This window comes from Acanthochromis polyacanthus, chromosome 3 (genome assembly GCF_021347895.1).
Source record: "Acanthochromis polyacanthus isolate Apoly-LR-REF ecotype Palm Island chromosome 3, KAUST_Apoly_ChrSc, whole genome shotgun sequence".
NCBI lineage: Eukaryota > Metazoa > Chordata > Actinopteri > Pomacentridae > Acanthochromis > Acanthochromis polyacanthus.
In genome coordinates, this window is record NC_067115.1 from 29,860,647 (window position 1) to 29,886,034 (window position 25,388).

The 25,388-nt window shown below is 40.0% G+C and overlaps 2 protein-coding genes across 6 annotated transcripts in view; both read right to left on the reverse strand.

Annotated features, from left to right (window-relative positions):
- fam13a (family with sequence similarity 13 member A) overlaps nt 1-11,714 on the reverse strand; it is an 87,046-nt gene extending 75,332 nt beyond the window's left edge. The window contains exons 1-3 of one of the 4 annotated variants that reach the window (XM_051946187.1): nt 11,422-11,714; nt 5,889-6,084; nt 2,356-2,565 (exon numbers count right to left, since the gene is read on the reverse strand). In XM_051946187.1, coding sequence (XP_051802147.1) covers nt 2,356-2,565; nt 5,889-6,084; nt 11,422-11,448 — 433 coding nt within the window. In that variant the 5' untranslated portion in view covers nt 11,449-11,714. The remainder of the gene's footprint in view (nt 1-2,355; nt 2,566-5,888; nt 6,085-11,421) is intronic. The other 3 variants (XM_051946188.1, XM_051946189.1, XM_051946190.1) reach the window with 3 other exon arrangements.
- A 1,592-nt stretch (nt 11,715-13,306) lies between these two features.
- The window catches only part of zgc:154142 (uncharacterized protein LOC555481 homolog), a 36,297-nt gene continuing 24,215 nt past the window's right edge, over nt 13,307-25,388 (reverse strand). For both annotated transcript variants that reach the window (XM_051946186.1, XM_022198532.2), the window contains exons 12-25: nt 22,322-22,431; nt 22,052-22,152; nt 20,683-20,960; nt 20,256-20,419; nt 19,967-20,150; nt 19,643-19,861; nt 18,180-18,314; nt 17,847-18,074; nt 17,564-17,746; nt 16,384-16,496; nt 16,212-16,306; nt 15,330-15,619; nt 14,926-15,086; nt 13,307-13,793 (exon numbers count right to left, since the gene is read on the reverse strand). In XM_051946186.1, coding sequence (XP_051802146.1) covers nt 13,596-13,793; nt 14,926-15,086; nt 15,330-15,619; nt 16,212-16,306; nt 16,384-16,496; nt 17,564-17,746; nt 17,847-18,074; nt 18,180-18,314; nt 19,643-19,861; nt 19,967-20,150; nt 20,256-20,419; nt 20,683-20,960; nt 22,052-22,152; nt 22,322-22,431 — 2,459 coding nt within the window. In that variant the 3' untranslated portion in view covers nt 13,307-13,595. The remainder of the gene's footprint in view (nt 13,794-14,925; nt 15,087-15,329; nt 15,620-16,211; nt 16,307-16,383; nt 16,497-17,563; nt 17,747-17,846; nt 18,075-18,179; nt 18,315-19,642; nt 19,862-19,966; nt 20,151-20,255; nt 20,420-20,682; nt 20,961-22,051; nt 22,153-22,321; nt 22,432-25,388) is intronic.

A 25,388-nucleotide genomic window follows, 5' to 3' on the forward strand; every position in this document is an offset into this window, starting at 1 on the left:
CTAGACTGGATTTCTGATTAATGTTATCTTCATTGAAAAAAAATGCTTTTCTTTCAAAAATAAGGACATTTCTAAGTGCATGGTAGTGTATAACTGATGACGTAGTTAAATGTGACCACATCAATATCAAACATACACGGCACTATGTGTTCATATGCACTTTCCACTACGCTACTGTATTTAAGGATGGGTGAAATGATAATATTAAATATCATATCTACTATCTCAGGCAGGCATTAATGCCTCTGGGCTTGTAGTACAAATCAGTAATCAAAGCTGCTGAATGAAGATATTGAATTTTATATGGCCTGTGCATCAGTTTCATAAAGTACCATGATTTGTTAAGTATTTAATATCATGAGTTAGCTGTGCCAGTATATATACTGGTATTGCATAGGTACAACATTTATCCACTTGCATAATCATATGCAGTGCTGTGAAAAAGTATTTGAACCCTTTCTGATGTTATCTATTTCTGCAGTATTTTTTACACCTAAATGTTCCAGATCATTGAATTGTTTATATTTATTTAATATTATGCTTTGTAATCCTTTCCAGACTGATAAATGTCAGTGACTTTGTTTCACATCTATTCTTGAATATCTTTATCCTGTGCTGCTTTTTGAGACCCTTCAGCTATGTCACAGTGCCAGACAGGTTCTAGTTAGGTGATGTTTAGATTCAACTTGTCTGGCAGTAATCATACGTGGGCGTGGCTGGTGAAACTGAACCCATTTGCCAAATAAATATGGACTTTGAGTAGGTTGGTGGTAGCTAATGGGACAGTTACTCTCTCACGCTTTTTTCTTCAATAAATGGAATCCTGATTTAAAAATTGCATTTTGCTGTTTTTGTTTTTGTATTTATTTTCTTTTTCTGCCTTTATGATTCTATGGCATGTCTGAAATAAATGAAATAAAATGGAATTTTGTGTTTTCTTTAGTTCATTTTGTCTTATATTAAAATTAGTTTGACGATTTGAAACATTTAATTCTGACAAATATCCCAAAAAATAGAAGACAAGGGCAATATTTTTTCACAGCACTGTAAGCAAACTGTGGTATAATCTTTTATAACCCAACTACGTAGATCTGGGGAAGTACCAGAGCAAAAACACTCCTTAATCTATAAGGCTTTCCAAGCAGCTGCAGGGTCACCCATTTCCAGGAACAGTTAAGTATTGCAATGAACTATTATTTTGATTGTAAGTTAACTGTTAACATGTGGTATCATAAATGATTCATAATAAGTATGTATCATCAATGATTCTGGTTAATAATTTACAATAAATACAATACAGATACACAATAATGACAAACATCCCTCCTAAACTCCCACAATTCAATGCGATGTTTATAGAAAGTGACATTTTAACCTGCAAAAATGCAAAACAAATCACTTTAAAATAGCGGATCCATTCTCAAAATCAACACTGAACAAGTATCTGCCAAAAATCTAGTCAATTGATGGCAAAACTATATAAACTAAATACAGCACGTGAGCAGTAATCATTACCCAAGCGGTAAAAATGATGTGAAGTTGGGAATATTGTTCTTTTTCATTTATTTGATTTAAGTAACAGTCTCATTAGACTTTCAACTATACTTCGATGCCATTGTTAGTCTTGCTAATGCATGAATGATGCACAGGTGTACTTGAACTCTGAGTGTTTTCATATTCTAAGTGGTATGTCAATGATTATACTGTTAATCATTAAGTAAATTAATCTGCCCCTATCCGTCCACTCATCATACACCTAAACCGTTTCAAAATTTGACAAATGCGAGCAAAAAGGCCAAAACTGTTGAACAAGTACGCCAGAATAATCACATTCTCCAGCTGTAGCCAAGAGCATTTTGCTAATGCAGCATTTGGCCGTAGTCCCTGAAAAACCAGGCTCATATTTCTGGGATCTATGAAAGCAAAACGGACACTGCGGCCAAAATGTACACTCTACTCCCATCAAACAGATTACACCCAGCGATGGAGGAGGGTGGACGGTGAGCACAAACACTCTGCCTGCCAAATGACTCATTCTATCTTTTACAATCTCCAACATTATCACCACACATATGAGGTTTATCAATCTTCACATCACACAGACTCTCCCTCGTATCTCAGCATTTCCTTTATTGTCATTTCCTGATGCACGTGACTGAACTTCGAATAGTAATTTTACTACTGAGATGACCTTGATATTCACTGCACTTGAGTAGGTGTTGATATCCACCAGTATTGTGGACACGTGTCACATTACAAAAGTGAACAAAAGTAAAACCTGATCTGTATCAGCTGGCAGACTAATTCTAGTGGGCAAATACAGGAGTGAAGTGCTACCACAGGTCGATTTTTTACCTTGGTAGTGCTGTATCAGTGCTTGTTGGACCATTGAGCTCACTAAACCCTCTGGCAGGTCTCTGAGAAACTGTTTAAGCAAGCTGGCCACGGTGCTCATATCCGACTGAGAGAGGAGGTCCACATCCTCGCCGCTCTCCAGCTGCTGTTTCAGGGTCTCCACAGCACGGACATTCCCATTTACTCTGAACAGACCCTCCTGATGCAGTGCTAGGGGGGAAAAGCAAAGAAATACCCTTTAGTTACAGGTTGTACACATGTAAGAGTCAGGCTATGGGCACATAAGAGTGGCTTTATTGTCATGTTTTGATGGAACCTGTTAAACAATTTTATACCCATACTTATGCTGGTGGTGCCAGTTCTTCATTCCTTCAACAGCTCTCATAACAACCATAGCCTATACACTTTATGATAACAACTAACTGGCAAGAGTTTCATTAAAAATGGCACAGCAAATGTCACCACAGGATGACGTGTAGCACCAGATTTCCCTTTGGTCCACGGGAAAGTAGTGTCTTTCATCTAGCAAAACCACCAGACCAAAACTTGCATCCAATTAATATTAAACTAGGTCAATATATAATTGCCGGACTTTTTGTAACATAGTTGACAGGTATCATAGTTGAGATTTTTTTGCTGTTTTCAGGCCTAAAATCAACATGGCTGTCTATAACCAAGCACCACATGGCATTTTTACAGAAAGATTATTCTAAATATTATGTACAAAATTGAGTGAAATTCAAACTGAAAGTTATACAGGTGTCATTGAGACACTGGGTGTCATTCCCAAGAGAGACACGTCCTCATTTATAAAGATATAGTAGTAAATCTGTTGACATGCGATAAATCCACACTTGACTCACACACTACTTTATATTAAACAACTAATAAAGCCTTGGAGTCTTGCCAGTCTTTTCTATAGGAGGAAATGACATCAGTCGGTCATGTGATTTGGAATTAACACACTTCCTTGAGAGGAGTTTTTGTAATGGGTAACTTAGTAGAAAGTGATTTCTCGGACACATTCATTTTCGATATAAAATTTGATATAATGCCAAAAAAGAAATATCTGTCACGATTATCTCAACTTAATAAAAAGAACACAATCAAAAAATATGCTCATTTTACTCTTGTTTAGGTAATTAGAAGGTGGTTGATATTAAATTCGGACGGTTATTTGATTGACATTTTAGTGATATTCAGTCATTTTTTATTATTAAGTGATTGTTTCCATAATATTTATTTATTGAATTTTTGAAGACATGATCGTAATAAACATAAAAAACATTAGTTTTTTACTTTTATTGAAAACGTATACAAGATATATCCCACGGACTTCAAAAGTCCCTCAATTACATATTCTCTTGAATCTCTCCAGTCAGGCGCAAACAATAACTTCTAGCAAACACATGTAAAGTCGTCAGAACAAATTGTAATGATTTTTTTAGCCATAATATGGTGTAAAAATGGCAAACCCATCAGTTTATTCTCCTATTCCTCAATTTAAAAGAACGGGTTATTTGTATTTTTAGAGGTAGCTTAGCTCATATTAAATTCAGCCTCTTCTTGATAATGCTAAAGCAGTTTAAACGGCGCACATGTAGCTAGCCGGCTAGCAAGCAGCCGCCGCTAGCTTCAAACAGGAAGCTAATTAGCTCGTTAGCATGTTCGAGGGCGGATAGGGGGACGCTTTCCTACACGGTGGGAAATTGAGAAACGCTAAGTGCAGGTAGAATTCATAGTTTGTAGTCTGTACAGCTGCCGTGAACCAGTATACAGCCTTACCTCTACAGTATTTGATGGTGAGTGCGATGTTTGTACCGCAAATTTCAGTTATGTACGTCTTTGGCCCGATGCTGTACGTCTGAGTGGCTTCCACCACATGTTTTCCCATTAAAAGTTAGGTTATCACTCAAATCCCAACAAGACAAGTATTTCTTCACTTAGCTGATTAGGTCTAGCTCACTGAGACTTGATTTTATTTGTTAATTTATTTAAGATAGCCATTTCTACTTGTTTGGATAAAATATAGCAGCGAATTAACCCATGGATTTACCAAAGGGTGTTTTTGGGAACTACTTTCTACCAAAGAAATAGTCCCTTCTAATAAAAAAAATATAACAAGAAGAAAAAAACATCAGTCAGGCCTTCACTGTCTCTATAAAAGCATATTTCTTTAGACATTTTTAAATTTTCAGTTGCAGAGCACCACATACATAATGACATTCACCTCCACAAATCCAAATATTATGGATTAGATATGTTATTTTCCTCTTTGTTTATAGTAAATTGTTTACAGGTAGTCTGAAGTGTAAAGTTATAAGAGGACTGAGTTCCACTCTCTTTTACTGACATCTAGTGATCCAACACTAGAACTACAGAAAATTAAAAAAATTAGGTCAAGTACGAAGTGTGTTTTTCAGTTTTAGCATTTTTTAAATAATAATGAACTTTGCTTATTCATAGTTGAAAATGCACATTGTGCAGTTTTGTTATAGCTGGTGACTTAAACTGGTTTCCATTCATTTCTGTGTATCCTGACTGCACAGATCTTTGTTAAAGTTTAGATTAGTGTTACATAAAGTGAATTCAAACTGATGGATTCCCACAGTGGGATTGATAATATCTCAGTTCTCTCCATAAATACTCTGTGCTTTGGCAGGCTCCTCTTGTTCCTGTATTTGTGTTTGGATGGGGATGAAAAATGGCAAACACAGCCCCCTCCATAATTATCTGCACCCCTGGTTAAGATGTGTTCTTAACCAGGGAGAACCTGCAGAACCTGGAGAAAACCCACATATGCACAGGGAGAACATGCAAACTCCATGCAGAAAAATCCTGGGAATGCCGGGCTGTGAACCGGGATCTTCTAGCAGCAAGGCGACAGTGCTAACCACCAAGTCACTGTGCAGCCCTATCTTGTCTAAAATGTTTAGTTTAATTTAATTGATTTGCGCTTAAATTAAGATAAAATGCATTTGATTGATGTTATCTCATATTACATGGGATGTATTTTAGCCTAGAAGGGTATATTCTGGGCTATTTCAGCCCCCAGGGTATAAATGGGCTAAGCTAAAGCATACTTTGATTTTTGCTTTAATCTGGCCTGCACAGATCAAGTCAATCTTGGTTTAAGCACAAATCATAGACAACACAAAGAGATGTTATCCTGAAATCTGCTGTACACAAACTATTGAAAGCGACACCAGCCAATGTGGATGCTCTTTCATAATGTTTTGCTTAAATTTTTCTTGGTTTTGAATTCAGTTTTTTGTTTGATTTGAACTTTTTTAAAATTCTAATTAGCTCGAGGACATTCTAGTTATGTTCCTTCATAATAATTTGCTTGCTGAACATACCTATTTGTAAAAAAAAAAAAAACCTAAAGGCAACAGTGCAGCCTCTATATTTGGAACTGACAATATTAATTAATATATAAAATGACCCATACAAAGCAATGTTACAATGGAACACCAAATGTATCCAGTCAGTCCTCAGTCTGTTTTATTCTGCTCTAACAGGTTGGGCCTCACCATGCTTGCGGAGATGCTCCACCATCATCTGTACCACCAGAGGGACTCCATCCTCCACCAGGCCCTTCTCTCGCAGCTCAAACAGAGACACTCCAAACAGCCTGGTGTGCTTGGCAGCCACTGTTCTGGGTCTGAAGATGGGAATCTGGACCATCTTCTTCATGTCCTCTTTGACCTGCACTGCTGTCTTGTTGTGCTGCAGGGAGAGCAGAGAGTCGGTCAGGAGACAGAGGGCAGCGCTGGAGCATCAGGTTAGACACCACTGAGACACCCGTCCTGGAGAAAAGCTCCCTTTGCTCGCTCCACTCCATAGACTAATCATTAAAAGTGTGTGTGAGGCCCATGACGGTGACTCAGCGGAGTTCCTGCGTGCACACTTCCTGCTGCAGCACTGCCATGCTCTGAGAGGACAGTGTGTGCTGAGAGCCGGCAGGAAGAGAGAGGGGAGGGCTGGCTGTGCACGTGTTGCTATGACAAATATCAGGTTACCATGCAACACCTTTGGATAAAGGCATTACCAAAGTGACACATGCACCTGCACAAGTAGACCTACAAATGGGTGACAGATTAACGGAAAACCATGAAAGCTGTACTCTGTTGCACTGCAGGGGGTGTTTTGCTGCCATGGTTTTGATTCCACTTGCCCCCAAAGAGGGAAGGGTCACTGCAAATCATTATAAAGCTGTTTTGATTGATCACTTTCATCCTAGAATAACCCATTTCCATCCTGATGGGAGGACTCTCTTTCATGAAAGTGATGTCAATCGTGTGTTTTGGCCAGATCTCGACCCAGTTAAAATCTAGTGGCAGATTTAAGAGCGCTTCAGCATCATTGTCAAACCAAATGAGGGAATATCTTTTGGGAGAATGATGTTAATCTCCCCAGCAGCATTTCAGAGACTTAAAGAAACAATGCCAAGGTAGCATGGTAGCATGCGTTGGCCCCATGCCTTATTGTGACACTTTATTTTGGCTTTTCATTCATTTTGTCGCCCGTCTGCATGAGCACATTTATAGAAAAAGATCCAAAGTGTTCTGTACATGTTCAGGTGTCGTAAACATTCATTTTCATGCATAGAAAGGAGAACCCTACTAAATCCTGATGTGTTCAATAGAGGACATCCTGGCTTTTCAAATGATATCTCATGTGATTGGGCGGAATGAGGGAAACTTTGTTTTCATCCTGAGACAGTAATAAGACTGCCAGGAAAAGAGAAAAGTTTAATAAAATATTGTTAAGAGATCATTGTTTTACTCATGGTGATATATATTTTCTTGTTTTCGAACATGTCAGGAATTATAAATTGGAGTCAGAGTTCAGTTAAACTTTTGGTCAGAAAAACTAATAGCCCCTTTGTGAATGTCCGCTGTAATGGACACAAGAATGATTTAATGGGTTTAGCTAATAGCTAACTACCATCCTAGTTCTTTGTTTCCATTCAAATTTCTGCCCCAAAACACTTTTCTTTGTGGGGCAATAAACACATTGAATGTATTTTTTGTGTAAAGTAATTAATTCATTCAACCGCTTAAATTGTACTCTACTATTTATTTAGTCTCTTAAAGTTTCATGAGAAAACAGATTGACATTCTTGTTTTCTTGTCAGCTTGTTTTGATTTCGAGGCTCAGCTGTTTTTATTTTTTTGTTTTGTTTTACGGTAAAATCATTCTGTTGTCCGCTACAGTTGACAGGCTGTAAAATCTAAAATTGCAAGATATTTTTTTTTAATTCTAAATTGTGAGTTATTATTTTTAGCTCCAAAAAGACAGGGAATCACAAAAAAAGTTCAATTAAAAGATGCTTTTCTTTTCCCCCTGCGTTCTCAGGTGGATTTATACATTTTGAGGCATTCTTTTTGTTCCATTAAAGAAAAAAAACAGTTTCACAAAACTTAGTGGAGTAAAGCAATATTTCTGTATCTAGTGTACTAGAACTGAAGTAAAAGTGGCACAAAATTGTAAAATTCACAACACAAGTAACTGAAAGTAGCTGATGTCCTTTGTTTTGTTCACCACTAATTCTCTAACTGCCAAACTGAGCCCATTTCCTTCAGTGTAAATCAAAGCCTCAGGATAAAGGGTTCATTTTCCTGATATGTTATCAAGGCAAACAGAGCCACATGGTCTCTGTCTCTTCATCTAGATACTTAGAATGTCTTCTCTTTTGCTGCCTTTCTATGAGGGTAAACACTGAGTGTATAAACACACACACACACCCTACAGAACATCATCTCCATATACTGAGTTGTCATTAGACAGAACAGGATAAATTACTGATCCATTTGTCACGTTTATAACTACAGTATAGTCCACTTCTGTCTTTGTTTACTCTGAGCAACAGACCGGCAGCATGTTTTGGACGCTGACTGAGGACGAAAAGACTTCCTGCACTTCCGAGTAACACGGAGTCAGAGTGAGTTTTACTGCTGTAGCCATAGCAACACCTCCACCATGTGGCATGTTGTCATTCCACAGTTTACCACCTCAAACTGACCCGCACAATCAAGAGACCTAGGTGATAATCTGGCCACACAATGCATTCACACTGAACAACAGGCAGGGTGATGTGTGTGAATGCAGATGATGCATAGGAACAATGCAACTGAACCTTCTTGGTTGATAAAATTGAAGTTCGGTATTTTGAATCGTCATGCTTGGATGGCTGCTTATGGTGTTCTAGTATTTAACACGCTACTCTGTCACTGCCAAAGAGCTATAAAGAGCTACAAATAGAATTGTTTTTCCTTCTTTTCAAGTCTGATATGTCTTTATGATGCAGTATGAGATGTTTAAATATGATTTTAATGATAGGGCAGTGCTTTTCTTATGCTTTTCAAATTTAACTGCATTTCCCATTCAACTTTTCCTTTAGATTACTAGGCTGTACTGTTTATACTATACTTTATATACACAACAGTCTATTGGTAATAATGCCAACCATTCCACAGATTGTTGCAGTGTTTGAACCTACTGATTGCCCCCCTCTAGTGCTGCTGCAGCAGGTGTTAAAGAGTTAAGCCGGTCTGAGCTAGCTCTGACTGTGATAGGCCTTACTGAACAGATGCCCCCTAAATCTGTCTTTACTATCTCACACACACGCAATAATTCCACACACATTTTCTTAGTCTGCATATGCACACAGCCTCAGACAAGCCCAAACAGGAGACATTAGAGAACAGCAACATGTTAAGTGGTTAACGCTCAAGGAATGGAGGATGAATAGAAAAGTTCAGAGATATCTAAAAAACAGTGACAAAATGTAGTGCTAAGCACACATTATCTAATAACAACAATAAGTTAGTCACGGAGGCAATTAGCAACACAGTTAAAACATTTCAAAATACCCAGAATAAAAATGAACTGGCATCCTCATGGAAAACCCTAGAGCAGGGGTGTCAAACATGCGGCCAGTGGGCCAAAACCGGCCCTGCAAAGTGTCCAATCCGGGCCGTGGGACAACTTTGTAAAGTGTAAAAATTACAGAGAAGACATCAACTGCAAATTGTATGTTTGTAAAACTATACATTTAAAATAATTTGGAGACTATGACAAATTGTTTTGATCATAAAGAAAAATACTAAATTGTTCATTTGTGGTTCTATTGTGATTTTGTGTCTCATTTTTGTAATATTTTATCTTGTTTTTTGTCTCTTTTTGGTCTGACCTTTGTTGTTTGTCTCATGCTTTTGTCGCTTTATGTTTCCTTTTTGTCTCGCTTGTGTTTTTTGTGTATTTTTTGTAGTTTTATGTCTTGCTTTTGTCATTTTTTGTCTCGTTTGTGTCATTTGTGTACTTTTTGTCATTTTACTTCTCACTTTTGCTATTTTGTGTCTCATTTTTTGCAATATTTTGTGTTGTTTTAGTTGTTTTTTGCCTTTTTTGGTCTCTTTTTGTCATTTTGATCATAAAAATATATAGTAAAATACTATATAGATACCTGTGACTAAATATTTTGTGCCTTTATAGACACTCCGCAATCTGTAAATTGTAATGTGTTAATGATAAACTGAGGTAAAATGCTGAAATTAAATTAAAATTTCAGGTTGTTCATAATGTTTTGTAAAAAGATAATTCCTTAAATGTGTACATTTTTTGCACTAAAAAGGGAAATATTTGGAGTTGTCGTTATTTCTAGGTCAGTATGCCGTAATTTAACTGGACCGACCCACTTGAGATCATACTGGGCTGTATGTGGCCCCTGAATTAGAATGAGTTTGACACCCCTGCCCTAGATCGTGCATATATCTGATTCCTAGATGACTTTCACAACAGTGATTTAACACAGCATTGTGTAAAAAAATTATTGCAACATCTTATGTATTTAGATCTTAAATTGGACCAATTTGCAGACAGTGTTTCTTCCCACCTTCATACTGTAATGAGCTGTAGTTTTGGACACATGTAAAACCATGGTTGTAGGCAGCGCCTCTTGTAAACATGTTAAAAACTGAGCATATAAAATCTCCTCATTCTGAATTCTCTGTAGAATTTGAATTGTTTCCAGTTCATTTTGAGGTTAACTCATTTCTTGGTGATATGCGTTGGTGTTGGGCCCGTGTGAACCAAAGCAGCCGTGAATAAAGGGAAACGCATACTGTCAGGAGCCAATTGCCTCTATTGTTTACAACGATAGTCTGCTGTGATTCACCTAATAATCCTCCTCCCTTCCCCCGTCTTTAAGACAACTTCACGCTTCAACTTCTGACAGTGGCACAGAAATCTTTTGTCAAGGGACTGAGCGAGTCTTAACCCCCTCCTTGAGAAACCCATCTTCTCAAGAGGCTCGTAGGGATACTTTTCTTAAACATTTAAATGAATCAACAGGTCTTTTTAAAGATTCATCAGTGCAGACTAAGTGCCAGCAGTACATGCCATCTACTCGTGTCTTTTACTTGCTCTTGAAGGGAATAGCAAGCCCAAGCATGTGCCCTCCCTTCCCTCCCCTCAGCCTCTCTCCCTATGTGGGTGGCCATTCAAGCAACTGGTGGCAAAAGCACCACAGGCAGCACAAGCAACAGCTGCTAAGCTCAAGAAAGACTGCTGATGGAGGCAAGGACTTCAAAATGCATTTTTAAAAAATCAGGCCGTTTAACTGGCTTCTAAAGACATTATTTCCATGAAGGGAGTTTTGTGAGAGTGACCTCATTTAAGGGTTGGATCATCACTTGGAAAAAAAATGACTGAGGTAGACAGAAAACATGAAGCTTCTGGTGTGTTTTTGCTGTAATTGGCACAGAATGGTGAAGAAAGCTGATTTCTTTACTATTACAGGGAGATGTATTCATTGTGAACCTTCTAGTTGTACTTTAGGTGAGCAAAGTTACTTTCTTTTAGCGAGATAAAGTTATTTTTGCTGCAAGTGAAGGAGATTTGTCTCCCCCTTGGCATTTTAAACAGGCTTTTGAACCTATCACAACATCCACACCATCACAAAAGACTGTGTGGAGCGACACAGTCCCGTTATGCATTCTTTAGCCCTCAGGTTGAATAGGAAGTCTTAAAGCCAAGTCAGGCTTTGTAGCTTCTACTCACACAGATGGTCATAGCTCCTGCCCCCATTCTTCCACAGAAGAGACGCCTGCAGAGGCAAAGATGAGGGGAAAAGTTTCTGCTGTCCGCCCTCCTCCTCTCCTCACTAAGCTCCAGGACACATTCTTTGACTTTTCCCAGTGGTGGGAACCTCTTTCACTTCAAAATTCGCCATTGAAACGCTCCACAAATGGATAATCCAGACAGGCGGAGAGAGCGTAGAGAAGTGCTGTCACTACCGGCAAACTATGTGCTGTCCGACCCATGAGCACAGATTAGGACTTCTTTCTTTCTCTTCCTCCCTCTTTATTCTCCTCTCTCTCCTCCTGGGCTGAAATCTGAGCCGAGCTCTCCCATTGGCTCAGTGGCCTGGTCACGTGATGAAGGGGCCAAGAACCAAAACTTGAAATATGTCCTGCTGGAGGACAGAGCTTGTAGCACGAAGGCTGAAGGGAAATGTGTTTTACTCCAGATTGTAGCAGCATTAACCCTTAGATGCATAAGTAGGACAAAAATGAGCCGGTGAGGTCGTTTTCTTACAATGTCTTTGCAATGAAATATTTTAATCTTTTCATTTTCCAGCTATTCCTCAAAAAACATGTTTCTGATGTCATTCCATTTAAAGTTTTAAGTTACCTTTTCTACTTTTTGAGAAATTATAATATTTGCATTCCTACTCCAAGTTCTTTATCACTGATAATATCATAGACAGACTGGTGACCTGTCCAGGGTGTCCCTTGCCTTCGCCTGAGTCAGCTGGGATAGGCTCCAGCACCCCCCGCGACCCTAGTGAGGATAAAGCGGTGTATAGAGAATGGATGGATGGATGGATGGATGGATGAAGTGCACAAACTTGGAGGAAAAGATTGAGAACAAATTGGATGCTGACATTCTTCCATTGCTGTTCTGTGTAATATTCTTCTTTTTAAATTATCAAAATGTTCAAAAATGTATTTTAAGTGAAAAATAAACATATTGAAACCTGAAATCATTCTTGTGGGGATAAAAATATAATTCAAACAGTAATACAAATAGTTATTCTCAACCAAAATGGCCAACCAAAAAATGAAAACACATTTTTGACCCACTTATGAAATAGTGTAGGGTCAAATGAACTCATGCATCTGAGGGTTAAAGAACAATAGATTCATTACCTGAACAATTGTACTTGAGATTTTGCATTAAATGTAACAGACATATTTATTTGCAATTTCTAATAACGTAATAGGCATTTGCTGGTTCCAGATTGTCAAATGTTAGGATATGATGCTCTTCTTGGTCATATATGAAAATAAGCATCTTTGGGTTCTTGACTGCTGACACAAAACTACTGAAACAGATGACCAGGAGAAAATTTGATTTGCGTTTTTTAAAATAAGCATCTTGTCGCATAAACCGGCTGCACAGTGGAGTAGTGGTTAGCACTTTCGCTTTGCGGCAAGAAGATCCCCGGTTCAAATCCCGGCCTGAGCCTGGGATCGTTCTGCATGGAGTTTGCATGTTCTCCCTGTACATGTGTGGGTTTTCTCCGGGTACTCCGGCTTCCTCCCATAGTCCAAAAATATGCTGAGGTTAATTGATTACTCTAAATTGCCGTGGGTGTGAATGTGAGTGTGATTGTTTGTCTGTATATGTAGCCCTGCGACAGACTGGCGACCTGTCCAGGGTGTCCCCTGCCTTTGCCCGAGTCAGCTGGAATAGGCTCCAGCACCCCCCGCGACCCTAGTGAGGATAAAGCGGTGTATAGAGAATGGATGGATGGATCTTGTCGTCAAAACCATTAATAAGGAAAAATACCTATTGGATTAAATTAGGATGAATGTGTCTGAACTTTCCATCGCAGTCATAGTATTCATTTAAACATCGGAATCATAGAAAAGGACAAAAATTGAATAGAAAAATTTTGCTTTAATCAGTTATACATGTTGCATTTATTTCCTTACAATGTTTGGCACAATATTTAACTTGGATCCTGTACAAAATATAGGCAATATTAAATACAAATTTGTCTTCTCTCTCAACTGTGTCTCCCCTGGGAGGCCAGGAAAGGCGCTTTAATATTACATTCACTAGTTTTCCTGGTGAACTGCAAGTGAAGATGTAGAGACGTAGCGGCTTATAAACACAACAAAAATTAGCAATGAAACCAGTAAATATCTGTATATTTACTGTCCGCTTTAGACGGGTTTGGTACTTTCATAAACAAATTTCTTGATGTTGTCATCTATCCAGTCACTGAAGGCGGAGACGCGAGTGAACACGGAGGGCTTCTTGTCTCTGATGCAGCCCTGAGGCCCAAAGCTCACGATGCCATGTACTTCCCAGGTTGGGTTTACTGAAGTAGTTTTGCAGGCGAAAGGACCTCCTGAGTCACCCTGCAGGAGAGCAAAGATTCACATATGATGCATGGAGGAACATTTGATCTTGGCAGCCTCCGCAAATTATTTCATTGCCCTTGAAGTTGTAAAGGTCAGCCTTTATTAAAAACCTGACAGAGTACTCTTAAACTAAATGTCAGTGCTGTGTTTGATGAAGCTTTCCTAAAGTCTGAAACTTCTCACTGCTTTCCACAACACCGTATTTCTAATCATGTCCCTGCTTGCATAGTTTACTCATTATGGTGAACAAATAATGCTGCTGCGTTCTTTTGTCCAATTACGCCTGTAAACAGGGAGGCAGCCATTTCCAGTCAAGGCTGAATGACCACAAACAAAACAGTTTGCAGGGTTGTTACATAAATGACGAGCCGATCTTAAGAGGCCAGCACACTTACGTAATGTGTAAAAATGGCTTGAAGCAAGTTTCAACAATCCAGTAGCATTCCTGCTTAACTATTTTCAGTGTCTAGTTATATTTTTACTCCGCCAAGGAATGGCAGAGTATGTTTGTCCGTCTGTCTGTCTGTCTGTCTGTCTGTCTGTCTGTCTGTCTGTCTGTTAGCAACATTACTCAAAAATAGACATACGGATTTGGACCAAATTTTCAGGGAAGGTCAGAAATGACACAAGGATCAAGTGATTAGATTTTGGCAGTGATGCGGCTTATAGTCTTTATTCACTGATTTGTTAAAAATTTCTGTACCATTGTGAGATAACGGCACGGCATCACTGTAACCATGACAACAAGTGAACACTACATCAGCTGCCTGCTGACAATCCCATGATTGTGATCCTACTATAAATCCACCGTTGCGGACTTTTCAGGACTTATCTGTCAGAAATGATACAAGGAACAACTGATTAAATTCTGGGGGTGTTTCCGAGTCCCATCAATTCCCACGGCATGCTTCATGTTTAGGTTGCGATTCAGTATCTGTACATAACGAACACATGCGTAACACGTCTGTGCTCAACACAAGGTCATTTTGTTTGTGGGTACATCTAGAATAAATGGCCACGTTCTATAGTACTGTGATTTCTGTGTCAAATTTTTTCAAGATTTCAGCAGCCTTGAAGGAGTACTGCGCTCTCTGAGTGGTTTTCTTGTTTTGTGAATGTGTCTCCTAACCTGACAGGCTGACTTAAGCTCATCTGGGGACTCGTATCCAGCACAGATCATGGAGGGCCTGAGGCTGTCCCACCAGTAAGCAGGCTTACTGCAAGTCTGGAAGTCAATAACAGGAAGGGCTGCCTGATTCAGCTTCTCAGACACTACAGGAAACAGGTTACCTGAGATAGAAGACAAAAGTGAAAGGTTTATGTTGCAGAAAGTGAGACGTTGATATGTTTACCCCATAAATGGACTTGCAGCACTTTGTTTCTGCTGAGAGTGAACATTTTTAAATTTACAAAAGACTCTTCGGCATCACATTGGTGCAGACATGAGGCTCAGCTGCTGTTACCTTTTGTTACTGTACCAGCATTGCAACTATAGTTCCAGTACAGAAAGCTGAAACTTGTGACTACTTCTACCTTTCTCGTCTCCCCAACCGGTGACGAAGCACGGTGTCCCAGCAGGCACCACGATCTCGGGTTTGGGCAGACAGATGGGGCTGATCTCCCTCGTCATATTGACCGGCTCGGCCAAATGCACCAGTGCAATGTCGTTGCTGATGTCGGTGTTATCCTGCTCGTAGACAAACCCCTTGTGGCGGATGATCCTGTCCACCTTGTAGCACTCCTCTGCTGAGGGAACATCCATGGAGGAGTTCATGTGGTGCTTCCCCAGACACATACGCCAAAAGGACGGTACATTCAATGGGCTGTAAATGTAGATGGAAGATGAATGTAAAGGAGACAGTTACAAGTTGTTGTAACTTAAGGCTATTTTGGGAGGACAAAATGAATTAAGTGCTTCTAAAAGATGCTCTAAACCTGCAATAACTGATTGTATTGGCCTTGTGTGGGCAACAGAAATAGAAAGTTAATTTCATTAAGTTAATATTGTAAATATTTGGTCCGTTGTACGTCTGTTCGACTTCATTTTAGTTCACTGTTTCAATGATCTTCACATATTAAGAAGAAGACCTTACAATGTTATAGAGACAAACCCAACAAGTCCAGCAGTTCCCTTTACGATCTTGTAGCTGCAGAGAAACATTGCTCTTTTCCAAAAACATGTCATTCCTCCCTCCGCATTTGACTCTGTTTTTATCTCTAACCCCTATAAACAATGAGCTTAAACTCAACTGAAAAGCTGTAAAGCCGGGAGTAGCTTTAGATTTGGTGATAATTTTCAAGCAGCTTCTTTCACATCGTCAAATTATTGTTCACATCATCATTTGATAACACTGTGACTTCAAAAATATCCATTAAAACCACTTTAAAGAACTGAGGACTGTGTAGATCTCTTACAACATGAAACAGTGAGCAGCGGTGAGGATCCATTCCTCATGAATCAAAGAGCCTCCACAGCCATGCATGTAAGGAATGGGAAGCATCGGCGTAGCCTGAGGAAGACGTATATTTTTAGTAAATATCTTCACATCCGTCATTGACTGTTGGCACAAGCAGGAATGGATGGTACCTGCATGGAGACCTGCCACGGCCAGGAGTGGGGGATCGCCTCTACCCCATTCACTACCCTTGTGGTGGCTGTGTTGGGTGTCACTTCTGGGTTGCCACAATCTTTTGGCCAGTCTAGAAAGAGAAAGTGTACAATTTAGGCTGTTGTCAGTTATCAGTCATTTAGCATGCATACATACAAATCCCCACATTACCTTTAAAAATCCAAAACTCTTAAGGTTCAACATTGTCCCCCTTTTAGGCAAATTAATGAAAGCCTCATATGTCTGCAGAATGTGTCAACATTTCTGCTTAAAATACTGCAAAGATGGTACATTTCAACATGCGTACACTACCGTTCAGAAGTTTGGGCTCAGCCAGACAATTTCATGTTTTCCATGAAAAAAATGTCCTAACATAATTACACAAGGGTTTTATAATTATCAGTTAGGACAACAACACCATTAGCTAATACAACAGATAGCTAACTTTAGTGTCTGTTCCAGGTAAAAATGGAAATTCATCTTTTGTCACAGCTCTAAGACAAACTTTAAAAACCCCTTTCAAGCACTGACAACACCCTCACTTCAAAAACAATACAATAAAAACAAAAACAAGTATAGCACATAGAATAAATAAGAACACAGTACAGTCTATTCTGTGGAGCAGCTATTGGAGAGGGGATGAAAAGATTTTTTTGTAGATGTTTTTGTCAATGTAGCATTAGAACACAGGAGTGATGGTTGCTGGAAATGTTCCTCTGTACCCCTATGGAGATATTCGGTTAAAAATCAGCCGTTTCCAGCTGGAATAGTCATTTACCACATTAACAATGTCTAGACTGGATTTATGATTAATTTAATGTTATCTTCATTGAAAAAAAACTGTCTTTCAAAAATAAGGACATTTCTAAGTGACCCCAAACTTTTAGCTAATGGTGTTGAAAGGCTAACTGATGATTATAAAACCCCTGTGCAGTTATGTTAGCTCATGAATAAAAGCGTGAGTTTTCATGGAAAACGTATTTTTCTGGGTGAGCCCAAACTTCTGAATGGTAGTGTACATTGTGGTTTCGTGTTCTAATCTTGCTCCAGTTGACTGAAGCTTCATTTTGGATGTGGGAACCTCCATCTGCGATCTCAACATGTCACATCACATCAGAGACGCAGGGCTGATCAGAGCCAGACCGGGCCTACGCTCACCAATGATGATGTTGTCCCATGGGTTAGGAGGTGAAGGAGCTAAAGTTGGGATAACACTGGCATCAGTGGTCCAGTAACCACGAAAACCGCTCTGCTGATCGGCTCCGTTGCTGAGGAAGCGGATGACGACTGTGCTACTAGGAATGTTGATGGGGGATGGAGGGGCAAAGCCACAGAATCGACCTGCAGAATAGAACAGTTTTAATTTTTTCGCCACTGTGCAGCTAATACTCCGTACAGAAAATTAAAAGCAGACGAGAGAATTTGTTTGCCAGTGACCAACCTAGTGATGTCATGCTCTGGCCAGTGCCACTGAAGATCTCCACGTAGTCCACACAATTTCCCAACGCGTTCACCGCTTGCAGTTCAAAGTCAGTGAAGACTACATGGATCATTTTTGCTGAAGGAATGTTAATGTGCCACGTGCATGCACTCTGAGCGTCGTAGTCCTTGGGCCAGTTAGGAGAAACGATTTCCCCCTGCTCACTGCTGAAACTTCCTCCACAAGGAACTGCAGCAGAACAAGAGGAGATGGACGGAATGAGACGCTTACATTTAGCCTGGAGGCCACCACCTCAGTGATTTGTCCACCTCGCTTCTTTTTCTCCCGTCTTACCTTCTGCTGGATCCACCGCCTTCCAGGTAGCAGCGAAGCCGGTGTCAACTATCTTGTCGTTGGAGGAGAAGCTCATGTGAAGTACATTTCCTTGGCTCACCACATCTTTAGGCAGGATGTGACTGCAGTGGGTGCCTGAGGTGAACATGAAGAAGTGTCAGCCTGACTTGTGTAAGATGTTATGAATCTCTGCTGCTCACTTAGTATCTTTCTGACCCGGTTTTACATGTTACACACATGACAAAGATGTATGCTCAGAGCTACACTGTTAGTCAGTTTTATGTGACACTTTACTGCACAGCAAAATAAAAAAAAAACTTAAGGGGAAAACACAGCAACTCCAGAGATACTGACAAATATAAAAATTGAGAAATGAAAAGCTGCACTCATAACACATTTAGACCAAGGGTGTCAAAGTCATTGTAGTTCAGGGGTCACATTCAGCCCAATTTGATCTCAAGTGACCAGTATAATCACAAATCGACAAAAAAATGCACAAATGTCACAAATGAGACAAAAAATGACAAAAGTGAGAAAAAAAACAACAAAAAAAATAGACAACACAACTGAGACCAAAAAACCCACCACAAAATGACAAAAACAATGTACAAAACAACAAATAAAGGAAAACACAAAACGACGAAAACGTGAGCTAAACAACAAAAGTCAGAAAAAAACAACAAAACAAAATATTACAGAAATGAGACACAAAATGACAAAAGAACAATGAACAATCTAGTATTTTACTTTATGATCAAAACAACTTGTCATGGTCTAGAAATTACTTTACGATTTGCAGGTAATGTCTTCTCTATGATTTTTACACTTTACAAAGTCGTCCCACAGGCCAGATTGGACCCTCTGGAAGGCCGGTTTTGGCCTGCAGGCCACATGTTTGACACCCCTGACTTAGACCATTTTATCAGGTCAAGCTCTTGGTTGATGTGGATGTTTAACTCCTGAGACAAAACGCAGGTTTAGATATAAAGACACAGTCACCTACTGACCTTATATTTCACTATCTACTTGAATAGCTGTCAATGATGTTCTGTGTAAGACGTTTTTCCATATATGAACTCAAAAGTTGTTGGGTTTTTTTTAGTAATTTTTTGACACATTCATTTGACCAATATTTAGAACCTATTTTGCTGTATTTATCTGATAAAGTATTAAATTTAACACTTAAATGTGAAGATATACGTCTGTATTTTATGCTCTCCCTCTCCTGACATATTCTTATTTTCACCGTTATATTATTTTCATTTCTAGACATGACATGGTTTCTGTTTGGATATGCTTTTGTGTCTTCAGTCAGGCAGCCTGTGGATTTTATCCTGAAGAAGGATGTGAAACTTGGGAAGTTAGATGTGTTTAGAAGCGTTCATTTGTGACATGGTGCAGTGAGTGTGTGCAAAAACACATGGTAATCGCATCAAATTATTATCTGCAAAAACTGTACATACCTAGACTCCCTAGTGTGTCTGTGAGGGCGACTTTGTCATTCAGGCACAGCTGGCTCTCCTCCAGTGAGAAATTTTGGAAATGAAGGTGGACCAGTTTTCCCACAGGAACCTGGATGTTCCACTGGCAGCGAGCGTTGTTGTCATAGCTGCCAGGGAAGCCCATAGTGGACAGAGAGCCGCTTGTACTGATCAGGTCCTTTGGCCCTCCACAGCCAGATGCTGCAGAGGGAGAACAGAGACAGTGAACACCAGCAAAACACTCAGACTTTGTCACATATTTAGCTTGCGAGCAAAGTGGGTCACTTTAGACGCCTTGATTCATACTGTGCTCGTTGTAGATGTCCCTGCGCATGACATTTGAGATCCAGGGGATGTAAGCAGAGGAGCGGGTGAACACGGAGGGCTTCTTATCCATAATGCATCCTATAGGGCCAAAGCTGGTTATACCATGAACTTCCCAAGGAGCATCAGCAGAATCCTGGCAAACCAGTGGACCGCCCGAATCTCCCTGTCAAAGTCGCAAATCAACAATACAGCACAGATGCATGACAGGGTGTCTTTTCATTAGCATTAGCAGAACAAATGCGGCTCTTCTTGCAGGTCCTCCTTTTACCTGACAAACAGACTTGAGCTCGTCGGGCAGCGTGTAGCCACAGCAGATCATGGAGCTTTTCACCTGGAACCACCAGTAGTCCATCCTCTTGCAAGTGTCGAAGGGCACAACAGGCAGGGCGACCTGGTTAAGGCCCTCTGCAGCTTCAGGATTAAGTGAATTACCTGCAAAACACACAGGATTGTTGACAGAGTGAGCATAAAAAGAGGAGGTCTTTGCACACTGAGCCCAGCAGGGGGCGTGCAAAGTATGCAGCAGTGAATGCTGAACAGCACAAAACCCTGTGAGATGTCTGAGGGTTATGTGCAGTGGTAAAATATCACTTCAAATCAGCTCTGAAAGGTCAGGCCACAATTTACTGTATTGGTATAAACATGTATCAAATGGAATATGTGTGTGGAAGCTGCTAAATAAGCAAAATCAGCACCGGTCTCATCTCCCCAGCCAGTGGCGTAGCACTTCTTGCCTGCGGGCAAGACTTCCTCCTCGGAGGGAAGGCAGGCGTATGATATCTCGTCAGAGGGTTTCACCTCCATGCTCAGCCTGACCAGGGCAATGTCAAACTCCACCGTGGGCACCGTGGGATACTGGAAGCCCTCGTGGCGATAGATGGCAGACACACCGTAGCAGGATTCACTGGGCTCTGTGTAGGTCAGGTTGTGCTTGCCAAGACACATGCGCCAGCGTTGCAGCTCATCAGCATATCTGGACAGGAAATCAGCAGAGTCAGTATAAATATTTTACATCAGGGGTGTCAAACATGCGGCCTGCGGGCCAAAACCGGCCCTCCAGAGGGTCCAATCCGGCCAACTTTGCAAAGTGTAAAAATTACAGAGAAGACATTAACTAGAAATTGTAAATTTGTAAAACTATATAATAATTCTTATACCATGACAAGTTTTGATCATAAAGTAAAATACTATATTGTTCATTATTCTTTTGTTGTTTCTCATGTTTTTGTCGTTTTGTTTCTCGTTTTTGTTATTTTGTGTTTCCTTTTTGTCTCGCTTGTGTTTTTATCCCCCGCCTCCACGAAGTGGAAAAAGGGGATATAGGTTTGGCCTCCGTCCGTGCTTCCGTGCGTGCGTTCGTCCGTCCGTCCGTCCGTCCGTGCGTCCGTCCGACATGAAAGGGACAGCTTTTCTCGGAAACTATTACAGCTAGGATTACGAAATGTAGTGTGTAGCTTCACACCATGGACACCTTGATCAAGTTCGAAAATGAGACCTGTGCGATAATATTTAACAGAGTTATGGCCCTTGATCACTGTTTTGGATATAGACTCCTAGACATCACATGTGGCGGGGGATATTGATGACCATGTCGTCTTGTTTTGTCTTGTTTTTGTCATTTTGGGTTTTGCTTTATCCGTTGTTTAGTGTATTGCTTTTCTTGTGTTTTTTTTGTCTCACTTGTGTTGTTTGTCTATTTTTTTTTTTGTCATTTTGTTTCTCCCGTGGAAAACATGAAGCTGCCTGGGTGACCCCAAACTTTTAAACGATCGTAGTATATATCGTTCACACGCTCCACACTGCATCAGCATCTCTCTCTAAAGGCCACCATTAGCCGAGGCACTGAGGCATTTCTAACAAGGCGTTGCTGTTACTCTGTAATAAGCTCGAGGTAAAGGCACAGAGACCAATAATTGCTTTCTGCGATTATACAAATGGTCTTTCAAACTTTGCAGAAAAAAGGGGAAAATAAAATGTTTTTTAAAGTCAGTAACTTCAGAAGCTCTCTCTGGGACATTTCTAAAGTTTCATGTACACCTATTGATGAAGAAACGGAGCATTTACCTTATGAAACAGTGGGCTGCTGTAAGTACCCAGTTCTTATGAATAAGAGTACCACCGCAGGTATGGGAGAATTCAGGTTCTGGTCGGCTGTCAGGCCACACCTGAAACAAACACACAACCACACGCAAGCAGAGCACACCGATCATTAAATGTGATGAGCACAACTGCCTAATATAATATTCCTCCTTACATTATGAGGAAGCTGTAGTTCTGATGTAATTACTTGCATCCTTATGTGAATCTTGCACATGTGTTAGTGGAGATCCTCACCTGCATGGACACCTGCCAGGGCCAGGAGTGTGGCACGGCCGGCTCTCCGTTCACAATGCGCGACACAACAGATGGAGGAATGGCTGGTTTCCCACATGGACTGGGCCAGTCTAGAAAAGATTTGTTTGTGTATAAATAAAGCCGGAATATACAGTACATGCCTGCAGCTAACAGATAAGGCCCTGTGTTGGAGGAAAGCGGCTCTCAATCATTGACTCTGACACACTTTTGTCTTTAAAATAATTCCCAGTCATACAAAAACATACAGAATATGTCCCCTTTGCGCCCCACAAGTCGTGTCCTTTCCCACGGTGTAATCTGATCCGTTTCACCCCTGCAGTGTTTGGAATAGCATCCCCATCTTCCAAGCATGACATCCGATTTTCCTGGAATTCTGAATGTATGGCTGGTTTTATTCCTTTGGTAATCAAGAGAAAGAAAGACCTGACTGGTTCTGCAGACAGCCAAAAAAGTCGCTGCAATTGGTCAATGTTCAGCCCGTCGTACATTTCTGCCCTCTGATTGGTTCCCTTGTCTCGACCAGCTGTATCCTCCTCTTCCTCCTCGTAATTCTCTTCCTCATTATTGTTCATTCCAGTTCTTTGAACCCCTGTGTATCATTCTTGATTTTTGGCTCTCATTAATCTGCTGGTCAGTAATGTGTAAGTGTATCTTCATACAAACATAAAACCGTGCTCCTGCTGCAGAATTCAAAGCCAAACCTCTTGATGATTACAACATGAGCATACGTATGGATATATATTTCTTGTTGGTCAGCCAAAGGGTTTGCGCTAAATTGTCCCAGTCTCTTTTATCTCACATGTTCTCCCTTCGCTCCTCATCTTTTTACTTTCATCACCTGACAAATAAGGCAACTCTGCCTGAGCCCAGGTGGAAAAAATCTCAAAGGCAGCAGAGTCTATCTGTAAAACAATATTTCAGCAATTGACTTGGCAGCGGCCGCAGCCACCTGGGGCTCATCACGGCGTGAAGGATGAAATCAGGCGACAACCAGCATGGAGGGAAAGTGTAGCACTAGGTCACTTCACGTTGTGCTCGCAGCAACACCAAATCACTGGAAAGCTTTACTGTGCATCTGGGAGACGGGAGAGCAGTCGTGAAGAGGGGATAAGGATGAGAGGGAGCATGAATCAGATGAATAAAGGGAAGGTACCATGTGCAGCAGCACCTGAAGAGCAGTTTGAAGCTATTGTCTGTTGGTCAGCTTGATTGAAAAATATTGCTCTGCTGGCCAGTGAAAACAGTATAATAAAGTAGGAGAGACAGAATATTAAATCTGAGGTTATATTAGAGATGTGCTAAAGTATTTATCATCAAATACATTTGTATAAATTTACACTACCACTCAAAAGTTTGGGTCACCCAGGCAATTACATGTTTCCCATGAAAACTCACACTTTTATTCATGTGCTAACATAACTGTACAAGGGTTTTCTAATCATCAGTTAGCCTTTCAACACCATTAGCTAACACAATGTAGCATTAGAACACAGGAGTGATGGTTGCTGGAAATGTTCCTCTGTACCCCTATGTACTCCTATACACTCGATTGCAAGATGGCGCCGCAGATGGCAGCTTCGGCACTGCGCTACTGTATTATCGCTCATTTTGCACTGCTGTGTTTATATATTCCTTTATAGCTTTGTAAATATCTGTATATATTGTGCTATATCTATTTTTCTTACCACTATTTTTTTCCTCTTCTTTCTGTAAGGTTTTTATTATTTTCTTTCCTTATTCCTAGGGTGACACCAGCAACTGAAACCAAATTTCTTGTATGTTGTGTACGTACTTGGCCATTAAAGCTGATTCTGATGCTGTTGTAGATATTCCATTAAAAATCAGCTGTTTCCAGCTAGAGTAGTCATTTACCACATTAACAATGTCTAGACTGTATTTCTGATTCATTTAACCCTCCTGTCGTCCTGCAGGTCAAACTGACCTGTTTTGAAGTTTTAAAAATGTGGAAGAAATATATATGCATTTTCACAGTGAAACCTTCTACATTTTAAAATTTTTTAGGAAATTGTTGAACATTTTTTGGTGGAAAAAAACAAATTTAAAAAACTGTTTAAGAACATTCATAAAAAAATCAACCAAAATCCAGTGAATTTTGCTGTCAAATTTGGGGATATTTTATTTTTAAAAAATAAAACTTTTGAGGGAAACTTTTCAGGACTTTTCTTTCTGAAGATTTTGCAAATTTGTATAAATCTGGGGAAATTTTTTCTGAATTTTTGGACTTTTTTCAGACAAGGCAACAACATTTTTTGGTAAGGACAACACGAGGGTTAATGTTACCTTCATTGAAAAAATTTTTTAAAAAATAAGGACATTTCTAAGTGACCCTAAACTTTTGAACGGTAGCATACATTTGTATAAAAACATAATTTTTGCAGTTATGTTGAATCTTGAGCAATCATTTTCAGTATTATTCTGTTGACTATTTTTTAAATTATAAAATAGTACCTTTATCAATAAAACATCACAAAAATGTTCAAAAATCTTGATAGCAGGTCATGTTTTAAAATTGCCTGTTGTGCTAGGCTTGCGCTAGCCGATCGCCACAGCGCCATTGGCGCATTGTTTTGCTGGATGGCGCAGTCATTCTGAACCATGTGAGCCACAGTGGTGCTCTATTTTTCTGGTAAAAAGCAACAAAAAAGGGTTTGACTTACTTTTCCTTCGAAACGCCCGAGCGATAATATAAGAAAAACCAACTTTTTCTCTCGGCAGGCGTTGGAAATGATCAGAGCCACCCGAATCTTGATCACGGGTGGCTCCAAGATTGGCCCCGCTCTCGGCCAATCACAGAAAAGCATGCTATTTTTACTGCGTGAAATCTCTGCCACAAGGTGAGTCATTTGCGATCAGGAAAAGCGAGAAAGAGGAGGTTTTTGTTGAGTTTATGCTACAGTTGTGAGATATGGTACATAGTGAGGGTTGAAGAATTGGACATAGGAGGAAAAGAAGGTAAATTGGACATGAAATTAATATTTTTATGGTTCAAAAACTTTTGATCATGAACATGTTTGAGGTACAGGTT